This window comes from Vicugna pacos, chromosome 7 (genome assembly GCF_048564905.1).
Source record: "Vicugna pacos chromosome 7, VicPac4, whole genome shotgun sequence".
Taxonomy (NCBI): Eukaryota; Metazoa; Chordata; class Mammalia; order Artiodactyla; family Camelidae; genus Vicugna; species Vicugna pacos.
Genome location: NC_132993.1, coordinates 41073613 through 41086730, shown reverse-complemented (window position 1 = coordinate 41086730; position 13118 = coordinate 41073613). Strand labels below are relative to the sequence as shown.

The 13118-nt window shown below is 43.6% G+C and overlaps 1 protein-coding gene, 1 long non-coding RNA gene and 1 pseudogene across 2 annotated transcripts in view; all 3 read left to right on the top strand.

The window, feature by feature from the left end:
- Nucleotides 1-7763, top strand: part of LOC116278744 (probable protein BRICK1 pseudogene) — a 52858-nt pseudogene extending 45095 nt beyond the window's left edge.
- Nucleotides 7764-7896: 133 nt separating this feature from the next.
- MTURN (maturin, neural progenitor differentiation regulator homolog) overlaps nt 7897-13118 on the top strand; it is a 28544-nt gene continuing 23322 nt past the window's right edge. Inside the window, exon 1 of the mRNA XM_006201851.4 lies at nt 7897-8422. Coding sequence (XP_006201913.1) covers nt 8261-8422 — 162 coding nt within the window. The 5' untranslated portion in view covers nt 7897-8260. The remainder of the gene's footprint in view (nt 8423-13118) is intronic.
- LOC140697388 (uncharacterized) lies at nt 8432-10937 on the top strand. Its single transcript, XR_012074379.1, has 3 exons — nt 8432-8623; nt 10016-10081; nt 10816-10937. It is a non-coding gene; the product is annotated as an uncharacterized lncRNA (long non-coding RNA).

Here is a 13118-nt window from a genome sequence, read left to right as displayed (position 1 = left end):
TAGAAAAAGGGAGACAAAAATCTCCATTTTCTGAGCTCTGGGACACTAAGGATCATGTGAGCTGAATGCTGCTAGGGGCTGCCTTTTCACCACGAGGAGACAGACTGCTGAAGAACAAAGCCAGCTCAGAGGAAAACAGAACCAAGAGATGGAGTGAGACAGGTGCCCAGAGACTATTTGAGCAGCTGGAGTCAACCAGGCCAAAGTTACTCAACTCCTGAAGCTTCTCAGTTACCTGACCCGGTGTATTTCCTTTTTACTTAAACTAGTTTTGTTTTCTAGTACATACAGCCAGGTAAGTTAGAATACCAAAATGTCGACGACTACCCATGACTTCATTTTATTTACTTTGCTTCTTATTTTCATATGCTACAGAAATCTTTGGGACATTAATGGAAGTTCATTATTGTGGTTTAAAATTTAATTAATATGAGTTATTGAGAGCAGTGACTAGAAAGAGTAGTGACAAAGAAATACAACTGTCTGTGTGCTTTTTAAAAATTTGAGGTATAGTAGATTTCTAATACTATGTAAGTTTCAGGTGTACCACATAGTGATTTGCAATTTTTAAAGGTTACACTCTATTTATAGTTATTATAAAATATTGGCTACATTCCCTGTGCTGTGCAACACATCCTTGTGGCTTATTTATTCCATATATAGTAGTTTGTGCCTCTAAATCCCCTACCCCCTTATCTTGCCCCTCCCTGCTCCTCTGTCCCCACTGGTAACCACTAGTTTGCTCTCTATATCTGTGAGTCTGTTTCTTCTTTGTTATATTCACTAGTTTGCTTTACTTTTTAGATTCGACATATAAGTGGTATCATTCAGTATTTGTCTTTCTCTGTCTGACTTACTTCACTAAGCATAATGCCCTCCTAGTCCATTTATGATGCTACAAATGGCAAAATTTCATTCATTTTTATGGCCAAGTAGTATGGTGTATCGTTCCATCTGTTTGTGTTGTCTTCAGTTTCTTTCACCAGAGTCTTATAGTTTTCCAAGTACAGGTCTTTTACCCTCTTAGGTTGGTTTATTCTTTTTGATGCAATTGTAAATGGATTGTTTGCTTAATTTCTCTTTCTGATAGTTTGTTGTTAGTGTATAGAAATGCAACAGATTTCTGTATATTAATTTGTATCCTGAAACTTAACTGAAGTCATTGATGAGCTCTAATAGTTTCTTTTGGTGGCATCTTTAGGATTTTCCATTATCATGTCATCCGCAAACAGTGGCAGGTTTATTTCTTCCTTTCCAATTTGGATTCCTTTCATTTCTTTCTTGTCTGATTGCTGTGGCTAGGACTTCCAACGCTATGTTGAATAAAAGTGGCAGAAGCGGTATCTTTGTCTGCTTCCTGATCTTACAGGAAATACTTTCAGCTTTTCACCATTGAATATGATGTTACTGTGGGCTTATCGTATATGGCCTTTATTGTGCGAGGTACGTTCCCTTTACACTCACTTTCTGGAGAGTTTTTATCATAAATGGATATACAACTGTGTATGTGCTTTTGTTTTTCAGGGAAAATGAGTAAATTTATCCTCGAGCAGTAGTTCTTCAACTTCTTTGTTTGCTAGTTTCTGGATCCCTTTTACACTCATGATTTACTGAGGGCCCCAAAGGACTTCTATTTATGTGGGTTACAACTGTCAATATTTACTGTATTAAAAGTGGAAACTGAGAACTTTTAAAAATGCATATTGACTCATTCGACAATAGCAATGATTAATGCATTGCATGTTAACATAAACAGCATCTTAGTGTTATTATAAAATTAGTTTTGACCTTGCAAACCTCCTAAGGTCTGTTCTAAAGTAAAATGTCAGTTTGTTTCCGAATAGGAAAAAGGATAATGAATGACAAAACTGGGAAAGTGAGTTTTATTTGACTTAGTTTATAATACTTGAGTCTGAAAAGTATCTCTGTAATGTGTTAAAATCTTAGCCCAATTTTAGTCGGCTTATTGCCTTGATTTACTGAGTAGTGCCTTAGCCTACAACCTAAAAGGTTATCATTACATGCTGTGTAACCTCCCTGGATAGCGAAGATTCTGGGTTTTATGAGAATAATTTCCTGTGCTTTATGTTGACCTTATCCTTGATTATTTAAGGAAGAAAAAGAACAAAGGTTCTTCACTGGTCAGCCAGCAAAAGTTTTTAAAATCCTGTTAGCTTCTATGTTTATTTTAAATGGTTTATTGTGACTCCAATTAAATAGGTAATCAGTTATTGTTTCTAAGGCATCCATGATCCCATCTTAAGTATCCAAATATCTTCTGACAAGTTTTTTATTTTCATCTTACCAAAAATTAGATCTTAAATTTAGAAAAGGTAAAATAAAATCAGGAAGGGGCAGCATTCTTTAATCATAATTTTAGAAAAAAAATTTATCTTTATAATGTGGTAAAATATATGTAACATAAAGTTTACCACTTCAGCCATTTTTAAGTGTACAGAAAACCAAGGTATCTTTTATGCCTAAAACAATCTTGAGATTCCCTCGAGGGCTCCCGGAAATCACAAAGCCTGTTCTTTCACCTTACAAAAGGAGCAGTGCTAAGTTTTTTAAAATGTATTTCTATCGTAGGAGTTGCATGAGAACAGTTGTCAAATCAGGAAAGAAGCCTGGCTTTCCCTAGGTTAAGTTTGTATAGATAAACTATTGTTGGTATAAGTATTTCAGAAATGGTGTGCTTTCTTGAAAGTCCCTAGAGATTTGTCAATGCCCTGTCTGTCCAAGATCTGTTTTTACCCTCACGGAAAATACTGATCAAAACTCTTATGAAATAGTTGTGTTGTGTTTTCCTGTATTTATCAGAGGCCTGGCAACACTTTGCCTCATGATGTTAGATGACGAACAGTATAGTTAGCGTTCGCAATCATAATTTCGGTAATTATTTAGTATGTTCCCTTGGCCTGGGCAGAGTCTTGTCTCTAATTTAAATCGGGTGTCTAGTGGGCTAGTGGTTGTCAAATGAGGATGCATATCAAACTTACCTGTGAAGTTTTATAAAAATACAGATGTCTGGCCCGACTCCTGAATCTCTTTACTTGCTAGGCTTAGTATATTCTTGTTATATTATTTTATATCTCAAAATTTTTCCTCTATGAAATTATGTTTCTCAATTTTAATAAATCATATTATTTTGGCTATAAGCTTAATCATTATTCTTAGGGACAACTTTTCTTTTTTGGGGGAGGTGACTTTTTTATCTTTTTTTAGCATGCTTTGGAAACAACCAAATTTCCTTGTTGGTTGCATCGTTATTAGGCACCTCTCATCCAACCTTTCACATGTGAGGGTTTCTAGTTATAAGTTAAACAGCTATTTTAAGTCTCTGCCATCTACAGACAGTTTTTATTTTACTCTGATGCCTGCCTGAAGGCTCTGCTATAAGCTATAGGCTAATTTTGTCTTCAGCCAAGAAGGATGGTCTCAGAGGCTTTTCTCAGTACAGAAAAGGACTATACCAGGTACTTCAAACTCTCAGTGCTTTATAACTTGGCCTCTAGCACACAGGCTTCTGAGCTGGCATCTCTTTGATAATTTTCACACCATACTGGTGGACTAAATCAAGACCTTCAGGACTGTTTTTAGTCAGGAGGACTGCTAACCCAAGGCCCAGGGAACGAGAATTAATTACATAAGACTGAGTGAACTGATGAGGGAAATTTCACTGTGATTATTTTTTTGGCATGCTGATTTTAGTGTTCTATATTCTGGTTGTATAAATAAACCCTTTTCTTTCTTCTTAAGCTATTTGTAACCTATAAAATTTAGCAGGTTCTGCTTTCTTAAACTGAAACAGAACATTAAAAAATTATATTTGATCCCCACTGACCTCACAGAATTCAGAAACTCTGATTGAGTCTCCATACTTTTCATGGCAATATTATTATTGGCAAATGTTCAGCAAGAATCTGTTCTCCTTAGTAGGATACAATTGGATGAATTGATGGTACAACCAGGATCCTACCTGGAGCGTCATAGGTGAGAATGATGCTTATTTCATTAGATAGGACCAAGCACTTATCGGGAGCTAAGGTTGACTTTGCTTATGGAGTCAATGCTTACAAAGCTCTCCTAGGAAAATTGTCTGATGTCTGGTTATAGGATCCCAGCCTTACAGGGAAGAGGAAGGTGACTTCCTGGCAGATCAGAAACCCTAAGAAATGTGGAGGATTTTAAGAACAAAGAAGTTCACCAAATTTATAGACACTGCAGGTGAAATTTGATGGCAAGAGTTCATCCAGATCATTCTATCTTCTATCTTCTATTCTACTTTAAATGGACATATAGCAAGAGATCAGTAGGCTAATTTAAGGACAGCAGCTTCTGGTTTAGCAGCTAATTCGGATACATGCCTTTTCCCAGGAGGAAATCTACATCCTTGTAGGAGTTCTGGAGTAATGCTCAAGACACCTCGCAAGAGAATGAGCTAATATAACTCTGGTCTTAATAAGCCTCAGAAGACAAATAAAATAAAGGCAGAACTATAATCATGATCAGAAAGGGAAAAGAAAAGTGTTAAAACAACCATTTTGCCACCATAAAGTCTGTTTCTCTTTCAGCACCAGCAAAGAGATATTGCTGAAAAGGAAGTTTTTGTTGGTGTTTCGTTTTGTTTTTAATTGAAGTATAGTCAATTTACAATGTTGTGTTAATTTCTGGTGTACAGCATAGTTTTTATATATATATATATATATATATATGTATAATTTTTCATATTCTTTTTCATTATAGGCCATTACCAGGTATTGAACATAGTTCCCTGTGCTATACAGTAGGACCTTGTTGTTTATCTATTTTATATGTAGTAGTTAGTGTCTACAAATCCCAGATTCCCAATTCATCCCTCCCCACCTCTTCCCCCTTGGTAACCATAAGTTTGTTTTCCATGTCTGCGAGTCTGTTTCTGTTTTGTAAATAAGTTCATTTGTGTCATTTTTTTTTAGATTCCACATATAAGTGATATCATATGGTATTTGTCTTCCTCTTTCTGGCTTTTGTCACTTAGTATGACAATCTCCAGGTTCACCCATGTTGCTTCAAATGGCGTAATTTCATCCTTTTTATGACTTTTTATACATTGTGTGTGTGTATATATATGTGCATATATATATACACACTGAAGTATTTAAATGAATAAAAAAGAAATTAAAATAAAATAAAATAATTTGTTTCTTTGACATATATAAAAGGAAAATGTTTACCAGATGAATTTGATCAGATAGACATAATTTAAAGACAAATGTAGCCAAATTATGTAACCCAGAGCTAGATTCTAGCTGCAAAGCTTTTAGAGGGATAACAAAAAAGAAATGATTTTGTAGAAACTAAGATGAATAGATTCAGAAACAAAATCCAGAATGAATTTTTCTGGCCAGAGGGCAGGAATGCTGAAGTAAATCCTTCTCCTGAGCTTTATGGAGTATTTGGGTCACAATGACCCACTTAGGTAGATTTTTAATTTTTGCTGATCATCCAATTTAATATTTTTTATTGCAGTACAGTCAGTTACAATGTGTCAGTTTCTGGTGTACAGCACAATGTCCCAGTCAAGCATATACATACATATATTCACCATCACACTCCTTTTCACTAAAAGTTACTACAAGACACTGAATATAGTTCCCTATGCTATACAGAAGAAATTTGGTTTTTTGTCTATTTTTATATACAGTGGCTAACATTTGCAAATCTCAAACTCCCAAATTTGTCCCTTCCCACCTCCTTTCCCCAGTAACCGTAAGATTGTTTACTATGTCTGTGAGTGTTTCTGTTTTGGAGATGAGTTATTTGTGTCCTCTTTTTTTGTTTTTTTTAGATTTCACATACGAGTGATATCATACGGTATTTTTCTTTCTCTTTCTGGCTTACTTCACTTAGAATGACAATCTTTAGATCCATCTAGGTTGCTGCAAATGGCATTATTTTATTCTTTTTTATGGCTGAGTGGTATTTCATTGTATAAATAAATATACCACAACTTCTTTATCCCAATTTAATTTTTTTTCAAACTCTAGTTCTAGTGAAACATAGACTTTGGCATAGGCTTAATTCCCAGGACTGCCCTCTGTGTATCCCCCCCACCCCACTACCCAGGTGTTTCCTCTCCTGAGTGTCATGGAAAGGAGACGGGATGGCTCTCATCATTCTTATGTTGACCCTCTTGGGTATTTTTTCCTCCAGACTTTGGGGTCCTTTTGCCTCTCCTATCACTGCTGTGACAAATCATACACTTCTCTACTGATTATTACCTCCTGGAACTTGGAATCTGCAGTCCCTCTGAATACAGTGCAGCTACCGTGGGCTCAAAGGGTATATGTGGAACCAGCCACACTTCCCTTTCTGCCTAATTCCTTATACCACATTAACACAAGGCTGTGTGGATGAAGCAGATTTACCAGAAGGTAGGGCTAACTGAATGGACTTACAATGTGGGAGTAAATAACGGTAAAATTGTATATTAAAGTCAGCCTTACTCACACTAGAATAAAAGCAACAGGAATCTTGAAAGTGATCCTAGAATCCTCCCCTAGTTCACAGTCTGTAAATTCCTTAATGGCAAAAACTGGGCCTCGTGCATCTTTGTCTGGTACTCAACAGATGCTCCATGAATGTTTATTGAACTGAACTGTTTTAAAGGAATTGGGAAATTATGAAGTCATGAAATTGCGACATGGGAGCATTAACTTCCAAGTAAGGACAACTCCTATCAGGAAAAAGCTCAGGTAAGATGCAATGCCCAGGATGACTTTGGACTAATCACCATCCTGACATCTTCCTCTACCAAAAGATTAAGGGGATTTTCTACTTTCACTATGGGAATGCAGCTTCGATTTTATTAAGGGAAGTGAAGGGAAAAAGAATTCCTATCCCAAAAATGTGTAAGAGAAATAACTCTCCAGAATCACACCTATTCTACTGAGTAAAGTGTGTGTTCAGTGGGTTCATGATGTCATGAGCTTCCCTTGGCTAGTCTGCCAACTCTTTTAGGGTGGAACTACATATTATTCATATTTATATCCCTAAGGCTAGCACAGTGCCTGGTTCAGAAGACTAGATAAAAACTGACTGAATGTAGAATGAATGCTATTTAACGTTTCTCTGCTAGTAGTCATTCAATTCCTGCGGGCCAGGGCTCTGTCCTCGTGCATTTTCTGCAATCCAGCAATGCCTATCTGGCCCATGGCAGCGAATGAGCACTCAACAGGTGCAATCACTGGGCATGTACTCTTGTTTTAAAATGTACTTTCTCCTCTTCCAAACTAGCAGTTGATCATTTCGGTTATACAATATGAATTGAAGGTGAGTAATATACAAGATAGTATTATGAAGTGTATTACTAAGAAATACTAAGCTTTATGTTAACGCAAAAAAAAAAAAACAAACAAAACCCATATCCCCAAACCGTCAGCTTCCTTTCCAAATGAACATTCATATCAGTATCTAGTAAATGTGTTTAGGAAAAACATTTCTTCACATCAATCAAAAGACGGAGAGCTGTGATTTCTGAAAAAGCTCCGTTTCCCTTAGGTTTTCTCAGCTCCACTGCTGAGACAAGGTACAAGTTATCTGCAATGTGAGCCTCCCTTGAGTTAAAGTGACATTTGGGAAAACGCTTTCCTGGCCTTCTAACTCCAGAAAACACGACCACACAACTCCGCTTCACTGTAACCTGCCAGCCGCGGGTTTCGGGCCGGTGCTGTGACGTCACCGGGCTCGCAGGCCACGGCGCAGGTCTCCAGCTCCGGTGATTGGCTGGGGCCCATGACGTCACGAGCCGGGGCCGCCTGGGTTCGGGAGGGCCCGGGGATGCTCTGGGTTCGTTTTTAAAAAGCGAGGGTGGGGACAAGGGACTCCACAGAGCGCCCAGTCCCTCCCGTCGCTCCCCGTCCCTCTCTGCCGCACCCGCCGCCTACCGTGCCCGGCCGAGCCGCGCCAGCCTCTGGGACGGCCCGAAAGGGGGTGGGCGGGGAGGCGGAGCGGGGAGGAGCCGGGCGCGGCGCCGCGCCGTCCCTGGCCGCCGCCCACCCCGTTACACACAGCATGTAAACAGTCCCCGCCGGGAGGAGCCCCGGGACCGGAGGGAGCCCGCGCCGCCCGGCCCGCCGCCTGCCCGAAAGCCCGCGGTGCCGCGAGCTGCCCGCCCGGGAGGAGGGCGCCCGAGGAGAGAGGAGGGCGGGCGGCGGAGGGAGCGGGAGGCGAGCGGCGCGCGAGGAAGCTTAGGGAGCGACGGGCGCGGCGGGCCAGGATGGATTTCCAGCAGCTGGCTGACGTTGCGGAGAAATGGTGTTCCAACACGCCCTTCGAGCTCATCGCCACCGAGGAGACCGAGCGCAGGATGGATTTCTACGCCGACCCCGGCGTCTCCTTCTACGTGCTGTGCCCGGACAACGGCTGCGGGGACAATTTTGTGAGTGCCTGGGGAGGGACCTCCGCAACCCGCGGGAGTGTGGACTCGCGGCCGCTTCCCTGCCCCCGAGCTCCCGCTCGTTGGGGAGGCTGTGGGGCGCGAGGTGGGTGGGGGCGTAACCGGCCGGCCGCCACACACCCCGCTATTCCGTGCGCCGCCGGGGGAGTCCCTGGGCCCAGCGCGTTGGGATCAGCGCTCCGGGTGGGTATGGGTAGGCGACAGGCAAGGGCGCCCTTAGAATCTGGGGAGCCAGGCTAGGGCGGGCTGTTCCGGGGACGCGACCCACCGGCCCCAGCGCAGTGCTCGGCTTGGAGCATCCCCGGAGATGTCCCCGCCCGGCACCAGCCCGTGCCAGGGCGCACGGACCCGGGCACTCGGACCCCTTCCAGCTGGATCTGGAGTCGGGAGCTTCCTACACCCAGGCGTCCCGTCCGAGTGAGGAATCCCATTACCCTCCAAATGCACAGACACAACTCCTCCATCCCCTCCCCCCGTTATTCCCTGCGCTGTTTGGACACAAAGCCTCTGTCCACACTAGCGATGCCCCATCTCCTGGACCTTCTTTGCGGAATTACACCCCGGATCTTAAAAACGCACGCGCGCGTGCGCATACACACACACACACACACACACACACACACACACAGACACACACCATACAGGCACGCCTATCCCCGTTTCCTCCTGTGCTTCCATTGCTCCTCTGTGAGCTTCCAACGAGGTGTGTGGAACCTGAGCGGTTTTGTGCAGCTGAGGCTGCAGCCGCGGCCCTGGCAAAGCCCTTTGGCTTTTCCAGATGAGGGGGACTTCTCCCTCACCACCCCACCCCACCCCCGCCCCTCTCCGGGCTCTCGGAGGGTCCGGGACCTGGGACTGTGGTGTCCAAATCTCCGACTTTGCATCCTGCGCCCACTTGGAATCTTGGCACTGGCAGTTTAGGAAGGGGATGTAAAGAGCGGGGGAGTTGGGGTGGGACGTGCAGAGACTGGCCGAGGATGGCGCTCCATGAAGTGTTTGTAAGGACGGGAAAAAATAATGGTCCCAAATGTAAGATGGAGGCGGCTGTGGGCTCAGGTTACCGGCCTGAGCCTGGAGCTGGCGCTGCTGCCGCCCCTGCGGACAGAGGTGGGGCAGCGACCAGGCGCGGCCTGGAGCTGGCTCCTCAGGTGGGGTGAGACAAAGCTGGGCCGAGATCCAGGCCGTCGCGCTCCCCTACCACCTACTGGAAGTTCGCGAAGGAGTTGGAGAGAGGACACGATAGTCCTTCTTGGCCTTGGAGAGAGGTTTCTTTATGACTTGCTGATAAACCGTGCCCCTCCCACCACCTCCACTCCACCCTGCAAAGGTGAAGAACCCACCTGGCCCCAGCCCTGACACACTCCAGAAGAGGGAAGGCCTTGGGTTGCAGCCCAGATTTGAGTTCTGGCTCTGTGACTCTGGTCAAATGCCTTTTAATGCTTTCCACACACAGTAAGGGCCCCACAAATGTGGGTCAGAGATCTGGGGTTCCCCAGAGTTTAGAGCTTGTCTCTTTTTTAAGAGCCTGAATTTCTCACCTGTAAAATGAGGTTAATCAGAATGCCTTTATCATAGGTACTTGTGAAGAGCAAGTAAGCTATAAATATATGTAAAGAACACTGCTAACTGAAGTTAAAAGAAGTAAGTATTGTCTGTTATTGGGAGGAGGGGGAAATCGTTAAAAAGTGATTCTACTCCATTGTAGAAGTGTGAGTAAGCGCCAGGGTCATAGTGAAAAGGGCACCAGGGTCCAACTGCTGCAGTGTTAGGTCTGATTAGGAGTCCTTGCGAGCCCTGGGCTTCCTTGGTCTGCCAGAGGCCTTTCCCCCTCCTTATTGTGTGTGATGGGGCAAGAATCACTCATGGTTCCCAATTTTATGGGGTAGAGTTCCACACAACCTTCCTGTTGGCACTGAAGGAGACATTTCCAAAGAAGTTTCTCCAAGGACAATAAGTGGGTGGAGAAAAGCAAGGCTATTCTCCTGCCTTGAATATGTTTATCAGACCATCATTCAGAAAACATGAAATATATCAGGCTCTTTTCAAGGCCACTCATATTGTATTTTAAGTGTTTATCCACCTGTATGAGTAAAATGCTTGAACGTATTTCTTTTGAAAGTATTCATTCACTGACAACGAAATGAAATAGGAAAGAAAGAAAACAGTGGGGAGGGAAGTAATTCGTTGGGTAGACTGGAACTTTTTCCATTTCTGGAGGCCATAATGGACAAGATGCCAACCAATGGAGTTTTCCTAGCCCCAGACCTCTGCTCGAATCTGTCCCAGGCCAGATTTGTCAAGCTGCTGTTTGCCTCTAGTTAAAAGAACTCAGACATGAAGTAAATGTCCTACCTCTGTTCTTTTCCTTTTCCCAGGAAAATCTGCAAAGCATTAGAAGAAATTTGAGAGGACTGGAATCCCTGTAATCTGAAGGATTTGTTAACAATAAGAATATTTCCATAAGCATTTCTCAATTTATAAAGTGTTTTTTTAATCATTGATTCATTCATTTATTGAGGGCTCACTCTGCACCAGGCTGGGGCTGCCTGGAATGGAGCCATTCTTCTCATCTAAGAGGCAGTGTGGTATAATATATAGTCAGAGGCACAGGCTCTGACGTCAGGCTACTCCAGCTCCTCACTTCTAACTTTGTGCCTTGGGGGAAGTTATTTAACCCTTCTTTGCCGTGTCTGTAAATTGGGAATGATGTTAGTACCTCTCTAGCAGACTTTGAGAATAGTGCCTTAAGTGGGGGCGATGATATTAGTGACTCCCTGGCGGCGTCTCCACACAGCAGTCTCTGTGGATCTATTTAAAATACAACCTAGGTCATGTTCTACCTCTCTTGAACTGACTTCCCATCACTTTTACGTAAAACCTAAGCTCTCATCCTAGCTTCAAGCCCCTACATGATCTGTCTCCTGCCATCTCTCTGACCTCATCCTGGACCATCCCTCTCTCTTGCTTACTATGTTCCTGCCACACTGGTCTTTCTGGTCTTCAGACAAGCCAAGCTCATCCCTGCCTTAGAACTGTTACATTTGCTATTCCCTCTGCTTTAAACACTTCCTGCCACATCTTTACACAGTCTCCTTTATGCCATCGAGGCCTGGAAGAAACCTTCCTGACCACATACTCCTTCACCTTCATTCTTATCATAGCATTCATTAGTACTTGATAGTCCTTTATTTATTTCTGCCTCCCCAGCTAGATTGTAAGCTTCATGAGAACTTGCCTTATTCATCACCCTTTCCCAGCATTTGGAACAGTGTCAGACATGTAATAGGCACTCAATCCATGTTTGTAAGAATGAACAAACAACAGTCTAGTGTAGAAGAAAGAATTTAAATTTCAAGAATGACAGCTTCAAAGACAACTACCACTTAAGTGCAATTTACCATATATCAGACTTTGCACATCTGAACTCATTTAATCTTAGTAATCCCACAAGCTACTCTGTAAAATTACCTCCACTTTACAGATGAGAACACTAAGGTTTACTAACTTTCCTACAGCTAATAAGTGGTAGAGCAACTTGAACCATAGCCCTGTCCTGAATACATAGTATCACAGGAGTGACAGCACGGGACCCAATTCAGACTGTGGGTTCAAGGGCCACTTCTTACTGAGCCTCACAAAAATTCTGTAAGATGAGTATTGTTATCCGCATTTTATAGGTGAGGAGAATGAGGCTGATGAGTTTAAGTGGCTCATCCAGGACTATGCTACTGAGAAGTGACAGCTGGCACTTGATCCCAGGCCCAGAGAGCTGCCCCTTCCCCAGGCAGAATGTCCCACAGGCAGGCTCCTGTCAGGAGCTCCAGGGGCCTAGGAACAAGTACTTCAGCACAACCCCACAACCCCGCCGCCGGCAGCTCCTGGCTCCCTTTTGCACTCTTTCCCCTTCTTGCTTCACAGGCCATCCCATTCCTGCCGTCCCTTTCCAAACTGCCGCCCTGATTCAGGCCCCTCTCCATGGACGGCCACTGAGGTCAGGCCCTGGGATAAAATGCTGCCAGTGCCCTGTGTGTGCTGGGAGCTAGGGGCGGGGCTACCCTGCCTGGCTCTACAGGTGGGAGGGGGCGGAAAGCTCACAGACTGGCACGCTCCCCTCCTCTGCCAACTCGGAAGGTCCTGAGGGCTCGGTCAGGCCTGAGGAGTGGGGTGTTGGCAGCCACCAACATGCCAGATGGACAGAGGGGCACGTGCCCCTGGGAATGGCAGCACCAGCTGCTTTCCCTCTTTGCCTAGACCAGGAGAAGGGAGCTCTCTGAACAAGGAGCATTGCCCTGGCCCTCCCTGGTGCCTGGGCACTACTGATGGGAAGGGGGGGCACTCCCTTACTGTCCTCCCAACCATCAACAGCATGCTCAGATCTACAATTTTGTATAGTTTAATCCCTCCTCAGTGCAAAAACAAAGATAGCAGTTGTCAGAGTATTAAAGAAAAATGTTTTATTTATAGAAGGACTATGCAGTTTAATTTTGTATGTGTGCCTATGTCTGTGTCTCTCCCTCTATTTATGTATTTTTCCCCTAGGTATGTCTCTGTTCTTAACTATGTGACTAAATAACAACCTTTACATTTTGGAGAAAGAATATGTAACTTGTTTGATTGCATCATGTTTATATGGTGATATGCTGGAGAGAAGGCATTGTCTTGTCCAATTTAAACTCTA